Here is a 21,761-nt window from a genome sequence, read left to right on the forward strand (position 1 = left end):
AGAGACAAGCTTAGGGCCCATACAGTGGCCATGCAGAGCTCCGAATGTCCGAAGGATATGAGCTTTGGGTCTGCTCATGGAGTTCTCTACAAGGGCTCCGAGGAGGCGAGGAATAAGACCAGCATGAGATCACTGTCGAGCACACCGACTGAGATGTGTTAGATACTGTGTCGGCCTCAGTATGCTTGGGCTGCTGCTCGAAGTTGACTACTAAGAGATGTTTTGTTCTATAAATGATAGGCTCGGTTTCTGCCAAAACAGATGATAGATTGGCTTCTACCTTATGGTGATTGCAAATTGTAAGATTCATGTCGATTGTGATATTAAAGTCTGTGTTATTTTATGCATTTTATGAAATTTAGGGGTTAGTTTTAAATAGGTTTCTTCCACTAAAATTTTAATTTTAAAATCTTAAAAATTATTTTATTTTTAAAAGGCAGGATATATCCAATCTTCTCCGAGAAGAGACGACGAGCCTCTCCTGCTTGTGTGAATCTCTAAATCGGTAGAAATAGAAGGTAGAAACTTCTGCCTATCTTCTCCCCCATGCTTAGAGCCTTTGTCCCTGTCCCTAAGCTTTAAAAAGTTGGAACAGCAAGATAGAGCCACCCCCAACTTGCAAATTGATGAGACGCCACTGCTATGCAGGTCTTACGATATTAACTAGAGAAAAACCTCTTTTCCTTCACAAATCCTAGAGACGGGCATCCGACGTATCAGCTAGTACTCACAGAGTCGTGTGACGGGATTCTGTGCGATACAGTACCCCAGACAACCTACAGTCATGCCTAGACTCTTCATGAAATGATTTTTTGTTCCTGAATCAAACACCCAGATTCCTAACCATAGCTTTACCCTTATCTAGAATATCGCGACTTTCGGGATAATCTCCCGTCTCTATAAATCTGCACTTTGACACAGCTTGAAGTCTGGCTAATTCTTCTTGATACCATTTTAAATTACAGGTCGATCATGAAATGAAAGATTTCTGAGTTTTTTACATTTTCATATGCTTTTAAGAATACATCAGATCACAGAACAGGAACTATATCTAGTTGATCTTCAATTACATCGCCCTAGTAGTTGATTGTTTCATGTTCCTGTAAGACAAATTTTGGATTGATGCCTATCAATAACAGACCCAAATAAGATTTACACATAAAGACCCCAAAGAAACACTTTAGCAGCACCAAGAACTGAGTTCCTCAGCAAGACATGCGTCGTCGCCACCTTTTGAATTCTGATCACCAGCCAAGGTGAGGTCCACGGAGTAAGTTACTTACTTCCACAACAGAAAGTTCCTCGAAGAGTTACTTCCTGTGTCTTCGCTTCACTTCAGCTCTCTGCCGCTTCTCGTCCTCCCATTCCCGTTCATACATCCTGGTTACAAAACATAGAAAACGTGGTGGAACAATGAATCGTGCATCCTAAAATGGTAATGTGCAGTGTATCTAAGATAGTTTTCAAGCAAATGGCAAAAACACCAAACATTTATTTTCTCAAAGATAGACTTGATGGTAAAAGGCATACTGGTCAGTATCACGACGAGGGATCTTCCCAGAAGCTTCCTTGCCATGCATCCTGGGTACAGGTTCGTCCATGTAAGCTTGCCGCTGCACTATAGCCCCCTTCCTTTCTCCTCTATCCCTTCCCTCATAAGGTTGTGGTAAGATTCCCATCGCAAGAGAAGTAGATGGTGGTGCTAATGAATATTCTCCACCTCCTTCTGCTGATGGTAAGTGCTCTTTTTTAAGTTTTCGCCTTTTTGATGCACCGGTATCCAAGTCCTCCTTCATATTACTTCCCTTATCCCTGTCCCTCTCCTCAACCTGTAAAAAATTGATAGGAGAAAGAAAGTAGGATCGGGTTAAAGATGACGGTAATGCTTCAGGGCACTTTCTTTAAGCTAAAACGAGCACATCAACCAGTTACAGAAAGAAGAGTATATCCAGAAAGCACAAAAACCCCATGGCCACATAAAAAATTCTAATCTTTCATGGTTTACCAGTAAAGTCTGAATTTTTACCACTCATGATGTTGTTAGATCACTTCGAAAGAAAAGTCAGCTACAGGTTTCTGAAAAGGTGGCTCACCTATCCAATACCCCTTCAGACACAAATAAGTACACTAAAGGCAGGCTTTATTATCCATCCTTTTTAAGGATCATGAAAGGCTGGCGTAGTTAGAACTAATGAAACCTAAGTCATGCTAACATAGCAGAGCTCTCTAAAAAGCATCATGTACAGAAATGTAGGCAATCCAAGGTAACAAAATTTGTAACTCGGGCATTTATAGGGGCCACATCCTATTGCTTATTAAAGCCACTGGTAGGCATAATGATGTGGGACGATTACAATGATTTTAATTAACATGGCTGATAGTCGATCAGCAGGCTATGTTGCTGGAATTAGAAAGAGAAAGGATGAGAAAATAGAGAAGAACGAAGAAGAATTGGGAAGAAGAAGAAAGAAGAAGCCCTGAGAAGGAGAAGAAGAACGGGGAGGGTGAAGGGGAGAAAAACTGACTAAATCGGTAACAGATTCGTAAAAATCAGAAAAAATAAAATAAAATAAAATAAAAAAATTATTTTTTACAATTCAAATGGGTCCCATTAGGGCTTGATGGGCATACAGGCCCACCATATAATCTGATGCATCCAGCAGTGAACACAACTCCCATATGAGATCCACTATATTTTTGGAAAAGAAAGCTTCATATCATGAGTGGGTTGTTCTAGAATACACCAACTATCATATTAGCATCACCATTTATGGCTGTTCCAGAATACACCACCAACAAATGGGTTGTTAGGAAATTGTCACAAAGTTGTGGCAGGATGAAACTCAAGGGTATCCATTCTTTGGTAGGTTTACTGGAATTGCATGACCAACTTAATCGTGTTAGATATGGAGCAGAATTTTTTTTTTTTTGAAATGGTATATGAGACCAGGAGCAAGGAATAGAGGAAACAGAGTCCATAATATCAAGAAATAGCTGCCAATGACCACCTTGGAGTCCCCTTCCACAATGAGTGGACCACTGAAATGATTATGAAAGATGCGAAGGCCCGAGAGTTCTGCCATGGTCGAGTCAGTAATGCCGAGTGGTCCAGAGTAGGAGATAATAGCTGAACCTCCTGGGTCGAAGATCACCATATCGAAACTTGCCATCCCAGGATTCCCAAAATCATTGCCATAAAAGTTGAGTTAAAAGTGGCCAAGAGGGGTATCCGCAGGAAAGGGGGGGGGGGGTGGGGAGAGAAGGGATGGAGTGGATATCTGAGCAATCGCTTTCCAGTTGGTACAGAGAGGGGCACATGAAAGGCACTCAAAGTCAATCTGCCAACTTTGGAGAGAAGCCTACCCTTCCAAGTAGATAGCCGCCGTTCAAGCCTTTCAATAACAGGGGCCCAGAGTCCCCCATCTGTGGTCTGCAGTCAATAAGAGGGAGTCTGAGGTAGGAGGATGGGAGAGATGCGATCGAGTAACCCCGAGTGTCTGTCATAAGTTACAAGAGAGGGGGGTCAATATGGAAATCCATAATAGTCGTCTTCCTCCAGTTAATCATCTAACTAGAAGTGATCTCAAATAGGCCAATGATGGCTTTAATATTGTGTATTTGATCGAGGGTGTCAGTATTGAAGCAAATAGTGTCATCAGAAAACTGCAACAGAGGAATATCGAAGCAACTCTAGTCCAAGACAACAGGTACTCTGCAATGATATTGAAAAGCAGTGGGGAGAGGGGGTCTCCTTGCCAAATGCCACGAAAACCATAGAAGAAGCCACAAATAGTATCATTGTGAAGTAGAGAGTATGAGGCCGAAGAGATGCAACTATGAATCTAAAATCTCCATCTATCACATAAGCCAATGCACTGTAAAATATCATCCAGGAGGGACCAACTCACTCGGTCAAAAGTCTTTTCAAGGTCAAGTTTGAGGACAAAACAGGGGAGGCCCAACTTGACGAAGTGATCAATAATCTCATGAGTGGGCATGGCGAAATCGAGAATGTCTCGGCCACAAACAAAAGCATTTTGACCGTAATGGATGATGGTGGGAAGAATAACCTTAAGACGACAGAGCTAGGATGCGAGCAATGATCTGGAGCATAATGTTGGATAGCGAATAAGTATCATTTTTTGAAATTGAAAAGAATCATTAAAAGAAGAATTTGGTATAAAATAGGAAGGCACGGGTGGATGCGCAGCAAAACTAGGAAAAATCAGTAATGAATAGTGCTCACATTAAAAAAGACTTTATATAGACAAAGGTAAGAAGGAGAGGTATTTTAACATTGTGAAGATCAAGATTTGGGTGAAAGAAGAGAAGAAAAATTTTCTGAAGAGCCTGGAAAGGCTTTGTTGGGAACTGTGCACAAATTCCCAGACTTCTTAAATAAGTGTTTTGAGTTACAAATTTCAAAAATGCCCCTATACACTTAATAAACCCTAATCTCCTTATATCTCCCTAACTACACATCCTATGTACATGAAAATTTAACCACTGATATAATTTAACATGCAGAATAATATTACATAAATAAAATTAACCACTAAAGTAGTAAATTGGCCAAAATACCCCTGCATGTAATTTCGAACAAACATGTTTCACATAGATCCAGGGCATAGTAAGAAAAGTTTTTCAGTGGCAGTAGAAATGCTGGCACAAATAGAATAAAGATGAAACAAACACGAACAAAAGTGGTGGAAAAAGACTTGAAAGAAAGCCAAACTGGTGAGAAAACTAGCAAAATGATAGAGCAATACAGAGAAGTCATGAGGCCAAACACAACATAGCCCAGAAGAGGCTATGACAAATGAAAAAAATTAACCATTTGCAATTATCACAAAACCTGTTATACATGTAAAAAACAAATGATGCAGAAGTAGGATATGTTAAACACATTTAAATTTTCTACATGCTAAAATATTTTATTAGTAAATACACAAAACTTTAACCAGCTAGGTCAGTATCAAGGGCTCAAAATGTTTACTAAATGCACCATAAGATAGTCACTGCTTTCGGACTTACAGACAATGCTCTCCAAGAAAACTCTAGAAATATGCCCAAAAAACAGGTTGGACAGAACCAAAGCAAAGTGGGTCATGCCATGTACTAGTTCATAGGAAGAAGCAGGATCAGTTTGGTTTGTCATGGTGCGATGAGGAAAGAATAGGAATATCATCAAGAAGTGGACCTCCTTTTACGGACTGGGCAGGGACTGATTATGTCAGGTTCAAAAAACCTGCACATTGTCATACCTACTAAGGGCACACCAAAGAGTTCCTGTATAGCAAGTTCTAATCCAGTAAAACATATAGACTTTATAAAGTTGCATGTCACACCAAAGGTTTAGTTGCCACATTAGCAATAACAAGTTTCAGCAGATATCTTCTGAAGAGGTACCTTCACTGACAAACTCTCACGCTCATCCCTCTTTCTCTCTCGAAAGTCATCCTCTCTCCTACGCTTGGAGTCATCCTGTGAGAGCATCAAATTCTCCTCTGATCTTCTCCGCTCCTTCTCTTCATGTCTAGGAGAAAGACGCTGCATGTGTCTGTTAGTCCCTACCCTTCTATCAGCTTCTTCATCTCTTCTGCTAACATTGACAGATTGTGGCACAACATTGGGTGGTAATGGTGGTGGAGGCGGCAAACTTTGCCCATGAAATCGATCATCAAAATGTGATTTTTCAACTAAAGTTTCAGTATACCGAGCTTTGGTACTGCGATCATCTTTACTGCGGTCCTCCTTATGCTTGTCAACATTCCTTTCAGGACCTTTATCCTGCCCTCTTTCCATGGAGCGTTCTCTTCCATGTCTCTCCATTGACCGATCTCTTGACCTCTCATGCTCTCTATCATATCTTTCACTACCCTTATCTTTGGACCTTTCTAATGCTGGCCTGTTAAGATTTTGATCATTACTTCCAGATTTTTCAGTATCTGCAGAATGAGGTTTTTCAGTTAGTCGCGAATCCAGACTTCTCTCTCTGTCTTCCACATCTTTCAATTCTGCTTCCCCCTTTCTACGTTTGCTAACCCTATCTTGCTCCAGAGTGGGACTACCCCTCTTCTGTTGCTTTTCTGCGACTTTTGGAGCAAAGGAATCATCTAGAGATTGGATGGGTCTAGAGGAATGATCAAAAACATCCCTTTCAGTTGACACCCTTGATTCAGTTATCTTAGCCAAAGGTTTCATCAAACCAGAGATATTTCCACCATTTGTAGGGGCAACAGAAGCACTGGTAATTCCACCTTGCATACCCTCCAAGATCTCCCGCTCACTAGTGGAAGCACTAAGCCCCCCTGTACTTCTACCAACAGACTTTCCAGATTTAAAGTCATCCTTAGACTGCTCCTGCTTTGGCTGTTTATGAAGAGAACCTGCCTGATTGGCACGTTTGACCTGAGGCTTTGCCTGCTGAAAGAGGAGAAACAAACTCAGGTATAAAAGAAATAAACAAAAGCAAGGCTTTCATGAAAAACATCATGGCAAGTTAAAAAATGCAAGCCACCCCAAATGCAACACATCATGAAAAACACATGGCAATTTTAGCAAGTTAAGTACAAGAATACTCCTCTCTTTAAAAATGCAAAAAACATCAAGAAACAAGTTAAAAAAATTCTTATGCTTGATGGAAAAGAACAAATACAAAGTTTAGTATATAAATTCCACAATGAAATAAAATGCATGAACATACAAATTTAGTACTGTCATCCAAAAAAAAGTCACAACTATCAATAATTTAATCAATCTCCAAGCAATTTAATATTTCTTTTGGAAAGAGGTTATTTAATACTGATTTAAATGACATAAAGATGATCAAATGCTTTCTTAACTTAAATACAGAGAAGAAAAAATCGGCTACAACATAATGTTATAAAAAGAAATTAAAGGCCCAGATTTACTATGATTAACTCACCCATGAAATAGTAAGAGGAATTATGAGTAAATTATATCCAGAGTAACATCATCTTTGATCTGTAAGCAAATAAAAAACAATGCTTTTCTCATGTCATCACAATTGACTTTCTAGGCTGATGATACTGTTTTACTAAAATGTGTTCACATTTACAACTATTAATCATTTGATATAAGATGATGTTGTCGCTCAACAAAACATACTTCCACCATTAATGAAGTTATGGACTACCACATCATACCACCATTCTATCAGTATAAAAATAAGCCAGGAACGCGTGAAGATAGACTTAAATAAGACCAACAAGAGTTGAAACAAGAAAATGATCTGTAAAAATGAAGAAGTATACATTTCAACACCCTTGACATAGCATGACGATCCTCTGATATTCATGATGAGCAGAATATTTGTAAACACTAAATACTGATGCATTTTGACCAACACAACAAGAAAAACATCAAAAAGAGAAATCAATATAGTCCATGCTTATTGTTAAAATACCCCTGAACTTGTGTTTTAACACTCCCCCTCAAGCTGGAGAGTAGATATCAAACAATCACAGCTTACCACTAAAGGAGCTCGGCTGGTAGCAAAAGGGTATATGCAGACTTTTGGAGTTGATGTCCTTGAGACATTCTCTCCTGTGGCCCGACTTACTTCGGGTGGTATCTTAATATCTGTGGCTATTAATAAGGGTTGGCCTCTCTTTCAACTCGATGTGAAGAATGCCTTTTTATATGGTGATCAACATGAGGAAGTGTATATGGAGCAACCTCCTGGGTATGTTGCTCAGGGGCAAACAAAAAAGGTGTAAGCTACAGAAGGCTATTTATTGATTTAAACAGAGTCCACGGGCCTGGTTTGAAAAGTTTAGTGATGTGGTACTATAATTTGGGTTTTATAGGAGTCATTGTGATCATTTTATGTTCCTACTTAAAAGGAAGACTGATATGATGGTTTTGGTTGTCTATGTAGATGACATTGTGTTATCTGGTGATGATCTTGATGGTATTACAGAAGTTAAACAATATCTGGCCACACATTTTCAGACAAAGGATTTGGGCTCTCTCAAGTACTTCCTTGGCATTGAAGTCGCTCGTAGCAAGCGAGGTATTGTTCTTTCTCAGAGAAAATATATATTGGATATGTTACATGAGTATGGTTTATTAGGTGCTAAACCTATAGACACCCCATGGAAGTTAATCATAATCTACATGACACCCAGGGTCCTACACTCAAGGATAAAACTCAATACTGACGGATAGTAGGTAAACTGATCTATGCTATAGTTACCAGGCCGGATATTTCATTTGTTGTGAGCCAGTTCATGGAAAATCCTCAAAAAATCCATTTAGAAGTTGCTCAGAGGATCTTGAAGTACTTGAAGGGTACACCTGGAAAAGGTTTTCTGTATACTCATAATGGGAAAATTGATGTACTCGGGGTATTCTTATGCCAATTATGCTAGGTGTAAGATGGATAGACGTTCTACATCAGGCTACTGTTGTTTTGCTGGAGGCAACCTGATAAGTTGAAAAAATAAGAAACGGACAGTTGTGGCTAAGTCTAGTGCAGAGACCGAGTATCAAGCAATGGCTCATACAATTAATGAGCTTATGTGGATTAAGTTTGTGCTTCTTGAGTTTGGTTTTATGTTACATGACCCTATGGTTAAAAATTGTGCTAACCAGGCAACCATTTTTATTGCCAGCAACCTTGTATTCCATGAGAGAACGAAACATATAGAGGTTGACTGCCACTTCATTAGAGATGCAGTTATGCAGGGGAAGGTGGTAACTTCTTATGTAAAGTCTTCAGACCAATTGGGAGATAAATTTACCAAGTCTTTGGGGAGATGTGAACATGTATCCTTTAGTGACAAGCTGGGATTGTTTGATATCTAGTCTCCAGCTTGAGGGGGAGTGTTAAAATACAAGTTCAGGGTATTTTGGTCATTTCTTAGATTTTCAATATCACATTTTTCTCTTATAGTATGGCTATTAGATAGAGAATGTCTTATTTTATCTCTAGTTAAATTTTCATTCAATTTAGACATGTATTTTAGGAGATATGTAATTTTGAGTATTGAGGGGCATTTTTGTCCTATTGTAAAACTTCACACTTATAATTGAAAAAAAAAGCACAAAGAAAATCATGAGGAAAAGAGAAAGAGGCAGTCTTCATGATCCAACTGTTTCAAGCAAATCCTGGTTTTTGGTCCCCAAGGCAATGGATATCAGAACCAAGACAGCCCAAAACTTCTTTTTTTTTTTGGATGAAAACCGCAAGAATAAATTTTTTAATGAAAATCATGAGTACACTTTAAAGGTTCACCTCAGCTTCCCCAGACGTCTTAGGGTAGATCTTTGTCATATTTTCATCGGTTGCTCCTTTACTTGGAAGCATAACTGATTGAACGTCACTTCCATTGATTAATGTTCCACTCCTTGTTTTCCCTTGTCCAGAATCAGGTTTCAGGGCAGTGCTTTCAGACCTATCTAACCTCACATCCACAGGTTTTGGTCGGGGTACTCCACTAGCTGATTCTGATTGGGATGCATGACTCTTAAGGCCCAAATTCTCACCAGAAGGAACGATGAGAGTAGAACCATTTGGCATTCCAGGCTTCAAATCAACCTGCCCCATGCAAAATTCTTCTTCTGAGACCCATGAACTCTGCAATTCAAAGAAAAAATGAGTGTGGTTTTATAAATATGCATCCAGAGTTAAAGAACCAAAATTTCAGTGCCAAATGGAGTTAATGAAACCTGAGTTGAGGAGTGAAGCATCTGAATCAAGATTTTTCTACATTTTTACATTTTAACGCACACACACACACACGAAAAAAAAATTAGAAAAAAAAAGTGTCTCGGACAAGGCAAAGATTGCATGCAAAGAAAATGTAACTTTCCCAGAATATCAAACAACCAAAATGCAACAGCCTTTCCCAGACTATCAAACCCATTTCTTTCAACATTATTTTTTTTTTAAATGGAATAGTTTTATTGCCATATCAGCAAAGCAAAATTATTCCAGAACTTCGAAACCTTCATTGCGGAATAACCTCTTTGATGAGATTCTTTCTACAAAAACATGCAATGAAGTTATCATAATTATTCCTTCAGATTTTGGCATCAAGAACTTACCATGATAATCTCTATAAAATGGAGAGGCAATTAACCATACAAATGCCAAGATTTGTGAAGTCTTTTCCATAAGTCTATGGTTGGTTTAGCTTGAAATTGGATTAGAAACCTACGTCCTGGTTAGCTTATGCAGGTTATAAACTTATTGAAAATGTTGGATTAATTAATACCAAAAGTTTTCAGCAACTTTTTTGTTTTTTTTGAGAAAATTTCAGCAACTTTTTAGCACAAAAATGCAAACAATTCACAAACATCATATCAACTTTAAAAGAAACTAACAGTGCAAAAGAAAAACAGAAATAAAGCTATGATAAAAGTTTCTTTTTCAAGAGGATATTTTCTTTAGAAATGGTGATAACCCCTATTCATGAGAGAATTAAAGCAGAACACATGTTACAAGGGGAAATGACCACAAAATTACAGAAAAGATTGTTTCCAAAGGTAAGGAGTGCTCAGGAAAACAAGCTCTCAGGAAACTCCTTACTTATATATTTGATCTAACAAACCATAAGATTCACAAGGAATGGGCTTGAAGACAACAATATAGTCTGAGAGGCAACAATATCTGATATTTCATAATAAAAGTAGCCTAATGTCCTTGGAGGCAATGATTTCCTCTTAACCCAAGACATAACATTTGCTAAGTCACCTTTGACTAGCAGAGGAGAAGACAATTTTTGGACAAAGAGCTTTAGTCCACTCAGAATATCTCACATTTCATGAGTAATAATATGAGCAAACAGGATCCCCTTTCACCTAATGTCGTCAGAACTGAGCCAAACATCGGCCCAGTAAAGTTGGCAGGTCCAGTTCAACAACAAAACAGAGCAGTTGAAACTGGTGAGGTAATAGGTGAGACTATAATTGGGATAAAACTAAAAGAGAGGGAAGGGGCTTCCACAGCAGAGGAGCCCTCGTGCACCCAACTGCCACGTAAACCCCCCCCCCCCCCCCCCCAAACCCACCCACAAACACGCATATACATGCACATACTGGGTTTTTTAGTTTCAGACCTGCACAAGGGACTGTCCAGTTGAACCTGCTGCAGCTGGCCAGACCCCTCCAAGCCTGACAACACAAGTTTCAACCACCCAGCCCTCTCCATCCGGCTAGACTCTAAATGAAAAATAAAGTTTTGAAAGCAGTTTAATTTCGCATAGAAAGACAATAGTTTATCCAAAGAGCTCCCTAGCACAAATCCAAACATAAAGAGTTTTCATTAGCTAAAATTCACCTTCCGGGAAGCTAATGCAGCAGCAACACCTGTAGCCAATACCTTCAGATCTTCCCTCTCATCCCCCTTAATCTTAGCAACCTGGAAAGAAAGACAGTTGAAATTTTATGCATACACATGATGACAAAGATGAGTGCTAATTACAATTTCTTGAATTTCATCTAAATAAAGAACATTTTAAATTTTTACCCGTTTTTCAAGATTGATCCCACTTTTTCGAGTAACAGGAAAAACACTGGAAATTTTTGTGAGCATTATCAAAGCATTCCGTATTTCCATGTACTCATTCGACTCCAAACATTGTATCAGTAGTTTAGTAATTCTCGTATTCCATTTCCAGTGTACCTTCCATAAAAGCAAGAAGAGTGTGTTAATTCCTCAAAAACATTTTCTAACGTTATTTGAACACAAAAGAGATTGCTAAATATTAGCTGCAAAGGAACTAAATATTTCATTTTACTGAAATGTCTCTATGAAACCAGCAAACCAACAGCCAGAAACCAGAAGATCAAAGTTTTGGTTGAACGCATGAAAATAAAGACAGCAGTTAGGTACCACTGGACCACAGTTATGGTCCTTTTTCGTCGAGTGCACATGGTTAACTTACAGGAATTCTTATGTGCACATTTTTGCATGAAATAGAACTTCACTAACCAAACTACTTCCCATCTTCCAAAATGAATGGATTTACAGAGATACTGAACTACTAAGCAATTGAATCAAAATGACTGAACTGGTATAACTTACAGTTTGCTCAATCTGAAATAAGTATCATGTATCCAGCAACATTTATTGAATTTTTAAGAGTTCTGTATCTTATCAAAAGTGACGGAAGATATATACTGTAAAAAGTGTGAAAACCTAGAGAGAGAGAAGAGGAAGAGAGAGAAAGAGAGGAAAAAGAGAAAAAAGGAGGCAAACCTCTGAATGAGCTGCGTTAGGGGTTGTGCATGACCAATGCTATTTATTAGGTTTTAAGTCATAATTACAGAAACCCCCAATGCTATTTATAGGGTTTTAAGTCATAAATTACAGAAACTACAAAAATGCCCCTCTTACATAGAAAACACTTCTTGCCCTATAACCCCCATTCTACTCTGCCTATGAATATAAAAAATTTTAAATAGGCTAAATCAAACATGTTGAACAAACCCCCAACTTATCACAGAAGATCATGAATTCATACTTTCCTAATGCCTTAGTAAAAACATCTCCAAGTTGATCAGCCGATAGAACATAAGGGGTGATCACATCTTTCTTCATCACAGTATCTCTAATAAAATGACAATCTACCTCTACGTGTTTTGTCCTCTCATGAAAAACTGGATTGTTGGTTATCACAAAACATAGTCATGGATTCATTATGATGGAAGCCTAACTCCTTAGAAACCGATCTCACCTACATGAGCACGCTAACACTATGTGTCATAGTTCTGTATTCTGCTTCTACGTAGGATCTAGCTACCACATTCAACTTCTTACTCTTCTAGATGATTAAGTTGCTACCCAAAAAGACACAGTAGCTTATAGTTGATATTCTGTCTAGCTTTGACCCAGCATAATCTGCATTAAAGAAAACCTCAATTTTCAAGTGACCATTATTTTTAAAGAAAAGACCTTTCCTTGTTGCACCCTTGAGATATCTCAAGATCCTCTGAGCTGCTTCGAGATGGATCTTCTGTGGGTGTTCCATAAACAACCTTGCTACACTCACTGCAAAATATATATCCGGGGGCGTAATTGTGGCATATATAAGTTTCCCAACCAGTCTCCTATACAATGTTTTATCATTCGATTCTATACTTTGGTCATCGTGCAAATTGAGTCCAACTTCCATCGGCGTATCTACCGGTTTAGCTCCCAGCAAATCAGTTATACTTTCTTTGAGATAACACCAATCCTTCTTTGCTTCTTGCAACTTCGACAACCAAAAAATATTTCAATGCCCCCAAGTCTTTGATTTTGAAGTGAGTAATAACCTTTTAACTTTTTCAATTCCAAGGGTATCACCAGTAGAAAATATAATATCATCCACATATACAAGTAAAATTATGATCCCCAAAGGCCTTGTCATGACAAATAGCGAATGATTGTAGTGGCTCATAAAGAAGCCCATAGACATCATTACTTGGCTAGATTTTTCAAACCAAGCACGAGGGTTTTGTTTCAGGCCATATATTGTTTTCTCGAGTCTGCATACGTTGTGCATCTCCTCCTGAGCAATATACTATAGAGGTTGCTCCATATAGACTTCTTCTTCAAGGTCACCATACAAAAAGGCATTCTTTATGTCTAACCTTGAGTAACAACAACAAATACCAGAATGTGTACCAAAGACAATCGAGCAACTGGAGAGAAGGTTTCAGAAACATCTACACCATAAGTTTGTATGTAACTTTTGGCTATCAAACGAGCTTTATATATCTCAACCAAGTTGGCAGCTTTGTATTTGACTGTATACACTCATCTATAGCCAACCACTACAACACCTAAAGGTAACTCACATAAAAGCCAGGTTCCTCGCTCTAACAGAGTAGCCATCTCAGCATCCATGGCTTGCTTCCACTATAGAGAGGAAATAGCATTTTGCATTGAAGAAGGAATAGTGCAAGCAGAAATAGACGATGCAAACTTTCTATAGTTGTTAAACAAATGATCATATGATACAAAATAAGACAATAGATGACAAGTACCTTTCTGAACACCTGTCCTTAAAGTAATGGGTAGGTGTAGATCACTTACCTCAGGATCCTGAGACGGAGATGAATCATGGTACGACATGAGAGAGGAAGTCGTAGGCTGAGATGGATGCACCTATTGATGTTGATATACCTACAAAGGTTCTCAACAAAGGTATTTTGCATAGATCCAAGACCATCATCAACCGGTAAGGGAATAACTGACTCAAAAACTAGGGAAAAAGGTACATCAATGGAAGTAATAGACTTAAAAACCTCTGATACTGCTCCATTGGTCTCATGACTGGTAGAGTTTGGTTATTTCGTCCACAATGGACACACTTCCTCTCGGACTTACCATCACCTCTGCCTCAACCTCTGCTTGAACTATCACTACCTCTACCTCTCTCAAAACCTGTCTGACCTCAAGATGAATTTGTTGGGCTAGGACTAGGGCTCAAAGTATTAAGTGCAATGGCATTTATCACATTACTCCCTTTTTCTTCTTCGAATACGACAATTCTACTTAAAGTAGTGGGCAACGAAGGTACCTCTTCTGAAGCTAGGATTTGTACCTTAATGCTGTCAAACTCACCATCTAGACCAATAAGGAACTTCACCACCAATAGTTGGTTTTGTTGTTTCCTTAATTCCAAGCCCCACTAGTGTCAAAACACCCCTCTGAGCCCAATTCTCTCTCCAACCAGCCCTCTCCTTCCTTCGAAACCCCCTAACCCAGTCATTCAAAATCTCCTTTCAGACCACCATGTCCCAACACACTTTCTTCCCTCAGAAAAATCCAAAACCATCCAAATCCCTCCCAACTTGCTCCATAAAGGGTGACAATCTCTGGCCCGCTCTATCCTAGTCTACACCTCCCCTAGTATCATCAAATCTAGCATCCGTCAATGGCTGACTGATGAGTTTCATCTCCCCTACACACCCAAAATTTCCTACCTCAACCCCCAATCCTGGTGTGTATATATATAAACAAGAGAATTATAGAAATTACAAAGAGGAGAGTATGTCCCTGACAACCATGGATTGTAGGGTAGCTCCGTTTTTAGCAAGCACATCGACTGCCGAATTTTCGGATCTTGGAATGTGAGACCAAATACAAGATAATAATGAACAACTTTCAATAATCTCCCAAAAAATGTCCCAATGATGCCACGGGGGAGGGGATGCACGCTCACACCAACCAATGACCACCTTCGAATCCCCTTCGATATGGAGAGGGCCGGAGCACTTATCTCGAAAAACTCGAAGCCTGTTGAGGAGGTCGTGAAGCTTTGCCGAGGTAGAGTATGAGATACCTAGAGGGCCGGCATATGAATAAAGCTGGTTACCTAGGTGATCCGAGATAACCCCGCCGAATCCTGAGAGCCCAGGGTTGCCAAAAGAAGAACCATCAAAGTTCAACTTAAGGTAATCAGGATCAAGAGGGGTCCATTCCTGCATAATCCGGGCATTTGTCTTCAAGTGCAGCCTAGCCAAATTAAACCAATTACCATGGACAGGAGTTCCCACAAATGAGGAGAAAGACTTCTTCGTCACGGAAATGGGCTACAGTCACCGGCCTCCTTGCAGAACTATGGCACAATGAGGTTTCACGAGCATCATCTCGGAGTTTGGTGCCATAATTGCTCTGGATCCTCTTACTGAACACTAGCATCGCCTTGATGAGGCCCGGGTCCTCATCAATCCTATTCGTCCTTGCGAAGGACACTACTTCCGATGCATTATGGTGGATAATGCCCGATTCTGGATCCGCATTGAGTTGGCAGATATGGAAGACTTCAGAAATGTGACCTAGAGTCCTGCAACTAAATCCAGAGATTCTCCACAGCCTGTCCGCACCTTGAGAGCAGCAACCCCGGTCTCTTCTCCCCAGAAGATGCATCCTGAACCAGCCAGTCTTACAGTTGGCGCTGATTCTATTCCAGCTGCCTCCTTGATAGTCCCTCCCTCCAGCCTGCCATACCACCCACCCACCAGTCCATCTCAACCCACCACAGATATTATCCCTAATAGAATCTATCCCAACCCCCAGATACCTATAGTTGCCATTATCCCTCCCACTTTATCCCCCGAAATAACCCCCCCCCCCCCCCCCCCCCCCCCCCATTAAAAGCCCCGCAGGCCTTCCTACAACTCTATCACACAGTCCTCACACCCCTCAAAGCACCACTCAGATAATGAACTCTCCCCCTCCACCACCTCCGAGAAATTCCCACTTCAAAATTCCTTCTCCTCCTCTTGCCACCTACCAGCGCCAGAATAGAGGTCAACCGAGACAACTTCTCCATGATGGTCCCAGTGTTACTACTAGATACCCCTGCATCCAGAGATAGGGGACTTCATCTTTCCAAAGACGGGTGAAAGAGCTCAGAATTATGTGGCTGCTCTTCAGATAGAACAGCAAAAATTCAACCCAGAAACCCGAGCCCAGATAGTGGAACTTGCCAAGGTGATGGGCACCGTCTACACAGTGCCCCTCAGGGAGATAACTACCTATCTGAGAAGCCCAAGAAGAAAACTAGTGATCAATGATCATTCTCTCTTGGAATGTTCGTGGAATTGGATCCGTGCGTCGTCGTGCCTTAGTTCGGGACCTCCTTGCCTCTACCAAGGCAAATGTTGCTATTTTTCAAGAAACCAAGGCGGCTTCTTTGCCCCTTGGATATATCCGCGAGTTGTGGTCTCTTAAGGAGCCTGGATGGATTTTTGTGGATGCGATTGGATCGGCTGGCTGCATTCTAATGGTGTGGGACACTAATACCATTGAGGTGCTCGATCGTTGTTGTGGCACTTACTCCCTCGGAATCAAGCTGAGAGGCAAAGGATCGGGGAACATTTGGTGCCTTGTGGGTGTGTATGGTCCTACTAGACACCATGAGAAACATATCTTCTGGGATGACCTTTTGAGGACTTGTCTGACGTGGCCCATTCCTTTGATGCTTGCGGGACATTTCAATGTTACCCGTTTCTGCCATGAGAAATCCCCGCCTTCCCGGAGAATCACTACCTCTATGAGGCTATTTGCAGACTTTATTGGCAACTAGGATCTTGATGAGGTTACCATATCTGGGAAGACCTTCACTTGGTCAAATGGCAGACAGCCCCTCGACCTCTCCAAGGCTTGACCGCTTCTTAGCCAACAACGACTGGCTCCAATTATACAGCAATGCCACAGGCGAAGTTCTCAATAGGGTTGTTTCCGATCATTGGCCGATTATGGTAGAGAATTATACTCTGATGGCCAGCCAGTTCGCCCTTTCTTCGAAAGGGTTCATTTCCAGGCTATTCCTCGGCCGCAACTAGTCTCATCGAGCTCCCTTTCTCCAGTAAGGAAATTGAAAAAGCAACACTGGGTCTTCCTTTGGATCATGCTCCGGGCCCGGATGGTTTCAACGGGGAATTCTATCGCCAATGCTGGCCCTTCATCAGAGACGATATTGCCTGCATGATCCACTCGTTCTATCAGCATGACATCAAATGTAGGAGCGTCGGAGCTTCATTTATTACCCTCATCCCAAAAAAAAGGGGTACATCCATCTGACTTCCAGTCGATCAGCCTCACCACCAGTGCCTACAATGTGCTTGCGCGCCTCCTTGCCAATCACCTCAGGGTGGTTCTCTCTATTGCCCTTCATCATGGCCATAGTGTTTTTATCAAGGGAAGAAATATATAAGATTTGACCATGGCATGCCACGAGCTCATTCACCATTTTAAGGCTTTAAAGCTTCCCAGATTCATCCTAAAGCTTGATTTTGAGAAAGCCTTTGACAGAGTTAATTGGAAGCTTCTGGACACTCTCCTGGGGAAGATGGGATTCGGGGGGAAATGGCGCTTCTGGATTCAAAGTTGTATCTCCTCTACAAGCTACTCCGTTCTTCTCAATGGAACGGTATGCGGGTATTTTAAGGGATCCAGGGAAATCAGGCAGGGAGACCCTCTTTCCCCTTTGCTCTTCAATATGGTAGCGGAATACCTATCATCTTTGATCTATTCGGCCAAAAACCTGGGTTGGCTCCTCTCCACGAAGGACAGTGCAGCATTTGATGTGTCGATCCTTCAGTTTGCAAACGATACCATTTGCTTTGGGGTTGGGACTATGGATCAGATCCAAAAACTGTGTGTTGTATTGGGACTATTTGAACTGGCTTTTGGTCAGAACATTAACTGGAAGAAAACCACCCTCCTAGGCTATCATATTGACTCACCTGTGCTTCAGGGTATGCCTGACTATTTGGGGTGCTCAATGGAAAATTTGCCAGCTACATATATTGTACTACTACTCTTTGACTCTCGGCCTTCGGCAACACTTTGGCCCCCTCATTGAGAAATTTGAGAAGAGACTAGCTACTTGGAGGGGCAAGCTTTTATCTACTGTTGGGCGACTCACTCTCCTCAAGTTTTGTTTGGCATATTTATTATCTTTCATGCACTGTCCGACCTCCGTTTGCAACAGGATTGACGCCATCCGTCGACGTTTTCTTTGGAGAGGATCAGAGGACACCTTCAGATATCATTTGGTGAATTGAAAGGATATTTGCATGCCCCGCAATCGGGGTGGTTTAGGCATCCGGCCTACGAAGGAGATGAACAATGCCCTTTTGCTCAAATGGATCTGAACTTCAACATCAAGCATAACAACCTATGGGGTGATATGGTCAGGTTCTATCTTCAACCTTCGGGTACTTGGTGGAGGGAGGATGGCGTTACTCTCCTCCTATCCCTGATATGGAAATCAATTCAAAAGCTCCTCCCAATATTCAGAGATGCAACTTCCTTTCACACAGGCAATGGAAGGACCCTCCTCTTTTAGTCGGATGAATGGTGCGGCCCCCAACCCTTCTCCGAGGACTTACCGGGGCTCTCTAGGGTGGCAAGGGACCTCTCTTGCTCAGTGGCTGATTCTTGGAGAGATCGCTCATGGAGTCTCATGTTTCATCGGGGATTAAATGATGAAAAAACTTCGGCTTTTTGCTCTCTCCTCTCCAGACTCAACAACATTACTATTCGAGAGTATGCAGTCGATAAACTTACATGGAACCCAACATTAATGGCTGATTTACAGTTGCATCCACCTACTCTCACATTTGAAAGCAAGTTTACAGCATGTATGAGCACAAGGCAAACCTGGGATGGAAGCTCTCAGTGCCTAGTAAAATCAAATTCTTCGTGTGGACGACCATCAGGGAACAAATCCTCACCTCTGACAACCTCCATAAAAGAGGTTACACTGCCCCCGATCGTACTTGTCCCCTTTGTGGTGTGTGCAACGAGACAGTCCAACATGTTCTCTTACATAGTGATTTTTCTTGACAAGTCTGGATGAAGATATTTCAGAAGATTGGTCTCCAAATGGGGCTACATCAAGACCTTTTCAGCACTTATGAGATGGTTATGGGGATCCGCCTTCCTAGGTTGGGCAAGATATTCTCTTGGCATGCCTTACGCATGATCCATGGTACATATGGCTCGAGTGAAATAACCAGACATTCAACTCCAAGGCTAGCTTCCCGGATAATATAGCTTCTCAAGCAGTGGGCCTTATCTCAGGTTGGTTACATTCTAGGAAGGAGTTTGCTTCTCTATCAGGTGTTTCCCTTTGGGAAAATTGGGGTTTGATCGCGCATATGGTGGGCCCCTGTAGGAATCCGGTTATGGCCACCTGGGATCTTCCCCCTTACGACTGCATCAAACTCAATTTTGATGACAGTGTTTTAGGCTGTCCTGGGCCGGCTGGAGCTGATAGTGTTTTCAGAGACAGCAATGGAGACCCTATTCTATCTTATGCTGGGCCGATGGGTATTATTGATTCAAATATTGCGGAAGTGAGTGCTCTTCTATTCGGCCTCCAAATCTTTAAAGAGCGGCTTCATGGCAAGCTGCTTATCGAAGGAGGCTCAAAGACTATCATCAGTTGGTGTTCAAAAGATAGCTCCCCTCCTTGGCGCCACTGGCCAATCACTGATTGTATTGCTGACATTGTGTCATCCATTCATTGTAATTGGAACTTCGTTCCTAGATCGGCCAATTCTTTGGCTGATAAATTGCAAAATTCGGAACCTCCCAACAATCTCTCATTGTTTGGGAAGGTTTCCCCTCTTGTAATCTGCTCGTTTGAGCTCTCTTAATAAAATTCAGCATCATTTCAAAAAAAAAAAAAAAAAGAACATTTTCACTAATCTGGCCCAATTGAGATAATTTGGTCATGTCAACTTCTTAGATGTCATAAACACATCTTTACCATCAGATCCACCCATATCTTTAGATGGTACATAAAATGCACCCAAATTAGTCATAGAATAAGTATAGAGTCACCAAAATATTCAATTTCAATATCCAAACACTTTCACAAATTTCAAAGATGTGGACCCCACTTCGTAAAAATTAGGGTTATGACAGGAATGAGATGTGCGCAAGTGGTATATGCTCAAACCAATATAGCAATTAGATAAAAGATTTTCTAATAATAGAGCACAATTAGGGCTGACATCAACATGCAGGTTGATATGCAGGCACTGGTCTAGGGATAGTTGACGAACATCTCAAGATCACTCAAAAAGAACCCTTTTGAAGGCAATCAAGGCATGAATAATCCTTTAAAGGATGACAGAACCAAGAACCCTAGGGTTATGTCAGAAGAAAAAGAAGAAAAATTAAATTATTACCAACCAGTCACTGAGGAGATTTGAAAAACCTTGTTTTTGTGAAGTCATCCAGATAAAAGGAGAGGTTTTTCTAGCTAAGATGCACTCCCAGCAACGATCACTGCTCTGACACCATGTAAAAAGTGTGAAAACCTAGAGAGAGAGAGAGAAATAAGAGGAAGAAGAGAAGAAAAGGAAGCAAAGCTCTGAATGAGCTAGCTGGGGATTGTGCACGACCCAAATGCTATTTATTAGGTTTTAAGTCATAAATTACAGAAATGACAAAAATGCCCTCTTACATTGAAAACACTTATTTCCTTATAACTCCTATTCTACACTGCTATGAATATAAAAATTTGTACATAGACTAAATTAAACATGCTGAACAAGATAGTGCCATAATATAAGAAATCCGATCATATAAAATGACCAAAATACCCTTGAGCTGATTTTCTCACATATACATTGAATCCACTGTACCAAATATGATGCACGATACTCATAAAGCAGGCCTATATAGATATAGAAAACAATATGATTAGCAGTAACTGGAATCTCTTCCAGTATTTAGAGATACTCACCTTAATAAACTGGCTATAAGTGACCCTAGTACCAGTTGGGAATCTGTAATAGACAGCAAATCCTGGCATGTTGCTACACTCCTTTTCATATATTGATTCATCACTCTGTCAACAACAATGTGGATTTCACAAAAACAATACTTCAGACTAAATTTGAGCATTTTATGCATATTTTATTCACACAAAATGAACAATCAGAATTCATAAACGATGTACGGATAGAACTTTTATCCTATCAATGATGCTAGATGCATCAAAGATATAATATGATAGTGTAAGTAGTTTAGAAGTAGTTTAACTGCTGTTTGGGTTTCTTAGGAAAACCTGATGATCAAAAGAGTGAGCACATTTGAAAAGCAAAGAACACTAGAACCGAGATTGCCAGTGAGCTCCCTTATAAGCAAGTTGTCAGCCTACCCATTGTTTCCAATAAACAAGATCAGGACAACTGGAGTGGTAGCCAGAGATGAAAAACTAGGGTAGCATTCTACCTTCTTTATCTCCCAGAACAATCAACACAATTGACAATAA

The 21,761-nt window shown here is 40.6% G+C and overlaps 1 protein-coding gene across 4 annotated transcripts in view; it reads right to left on the reverse strand.

Annotated features, from left to right (window-relative positions):
• Positions 1-927: 927 nt before the first annotated feature.
• Positions 928-21,761, reverse strand: part of LOC137958389 (THO complex subunit 2-like) — a 47,105-nt gene continuing 26,271 nt past the window's right edge. For 3 of the 4 annotated variants that reach the window (XM_068805375.1, XM_068805373.1, XM_068805376.1), the window contains 7 exons: positions 21,231-21,335; positions 11,498-11,653; positions 11,309-11,389; positions 9,263-9,604; positions 5,410-6,426; positions 1,531-1,829; positions 928-1,380 (listed from right to left, as the gene is read on the reverse strand). In XM_068805375.1, the coding sequence (XP_068661476.1) occupies positions 1,311-1,380; positions 1,531-1,829; positions 5,410-6,426; positions 9,263-9,604; positions 11,309-11,389; positions 11,498-11,653; positions 21,231-21,335 (2,070 nt within the window). In that variant the 3' untranslated portion in view covers positions 928-1,310. The remainder of the gene's footprint in view (positions 1,381-1,530; positions 1,830-5,409; positions 6,427-9,262; positions 9,605-11,308; positions 11,390-11,497; positions 11,654-21,230; positions 21,336-21,761) is intronic. The other variant, XM_068805374.1, reaches the window with a different exon arrangement.

Source organism: Aristolochia californica, unplaced genomic scaffold (genome assembly GCF_029961685.1).
Source record: "Aristolochia californica isolate CCGP_79_NKW_82.1479 unplaced genomic scaffold, dmAriCali1.0.hap1 SCAF_3, whole genome shotgun sequence".
Lineage (NCBI taxonomy): Eukaryota > Viridiplantae > Streptophyta > Magnoliopsida > Piperales > Aristolochiaceae > Aristolochia > Aristolochia californica.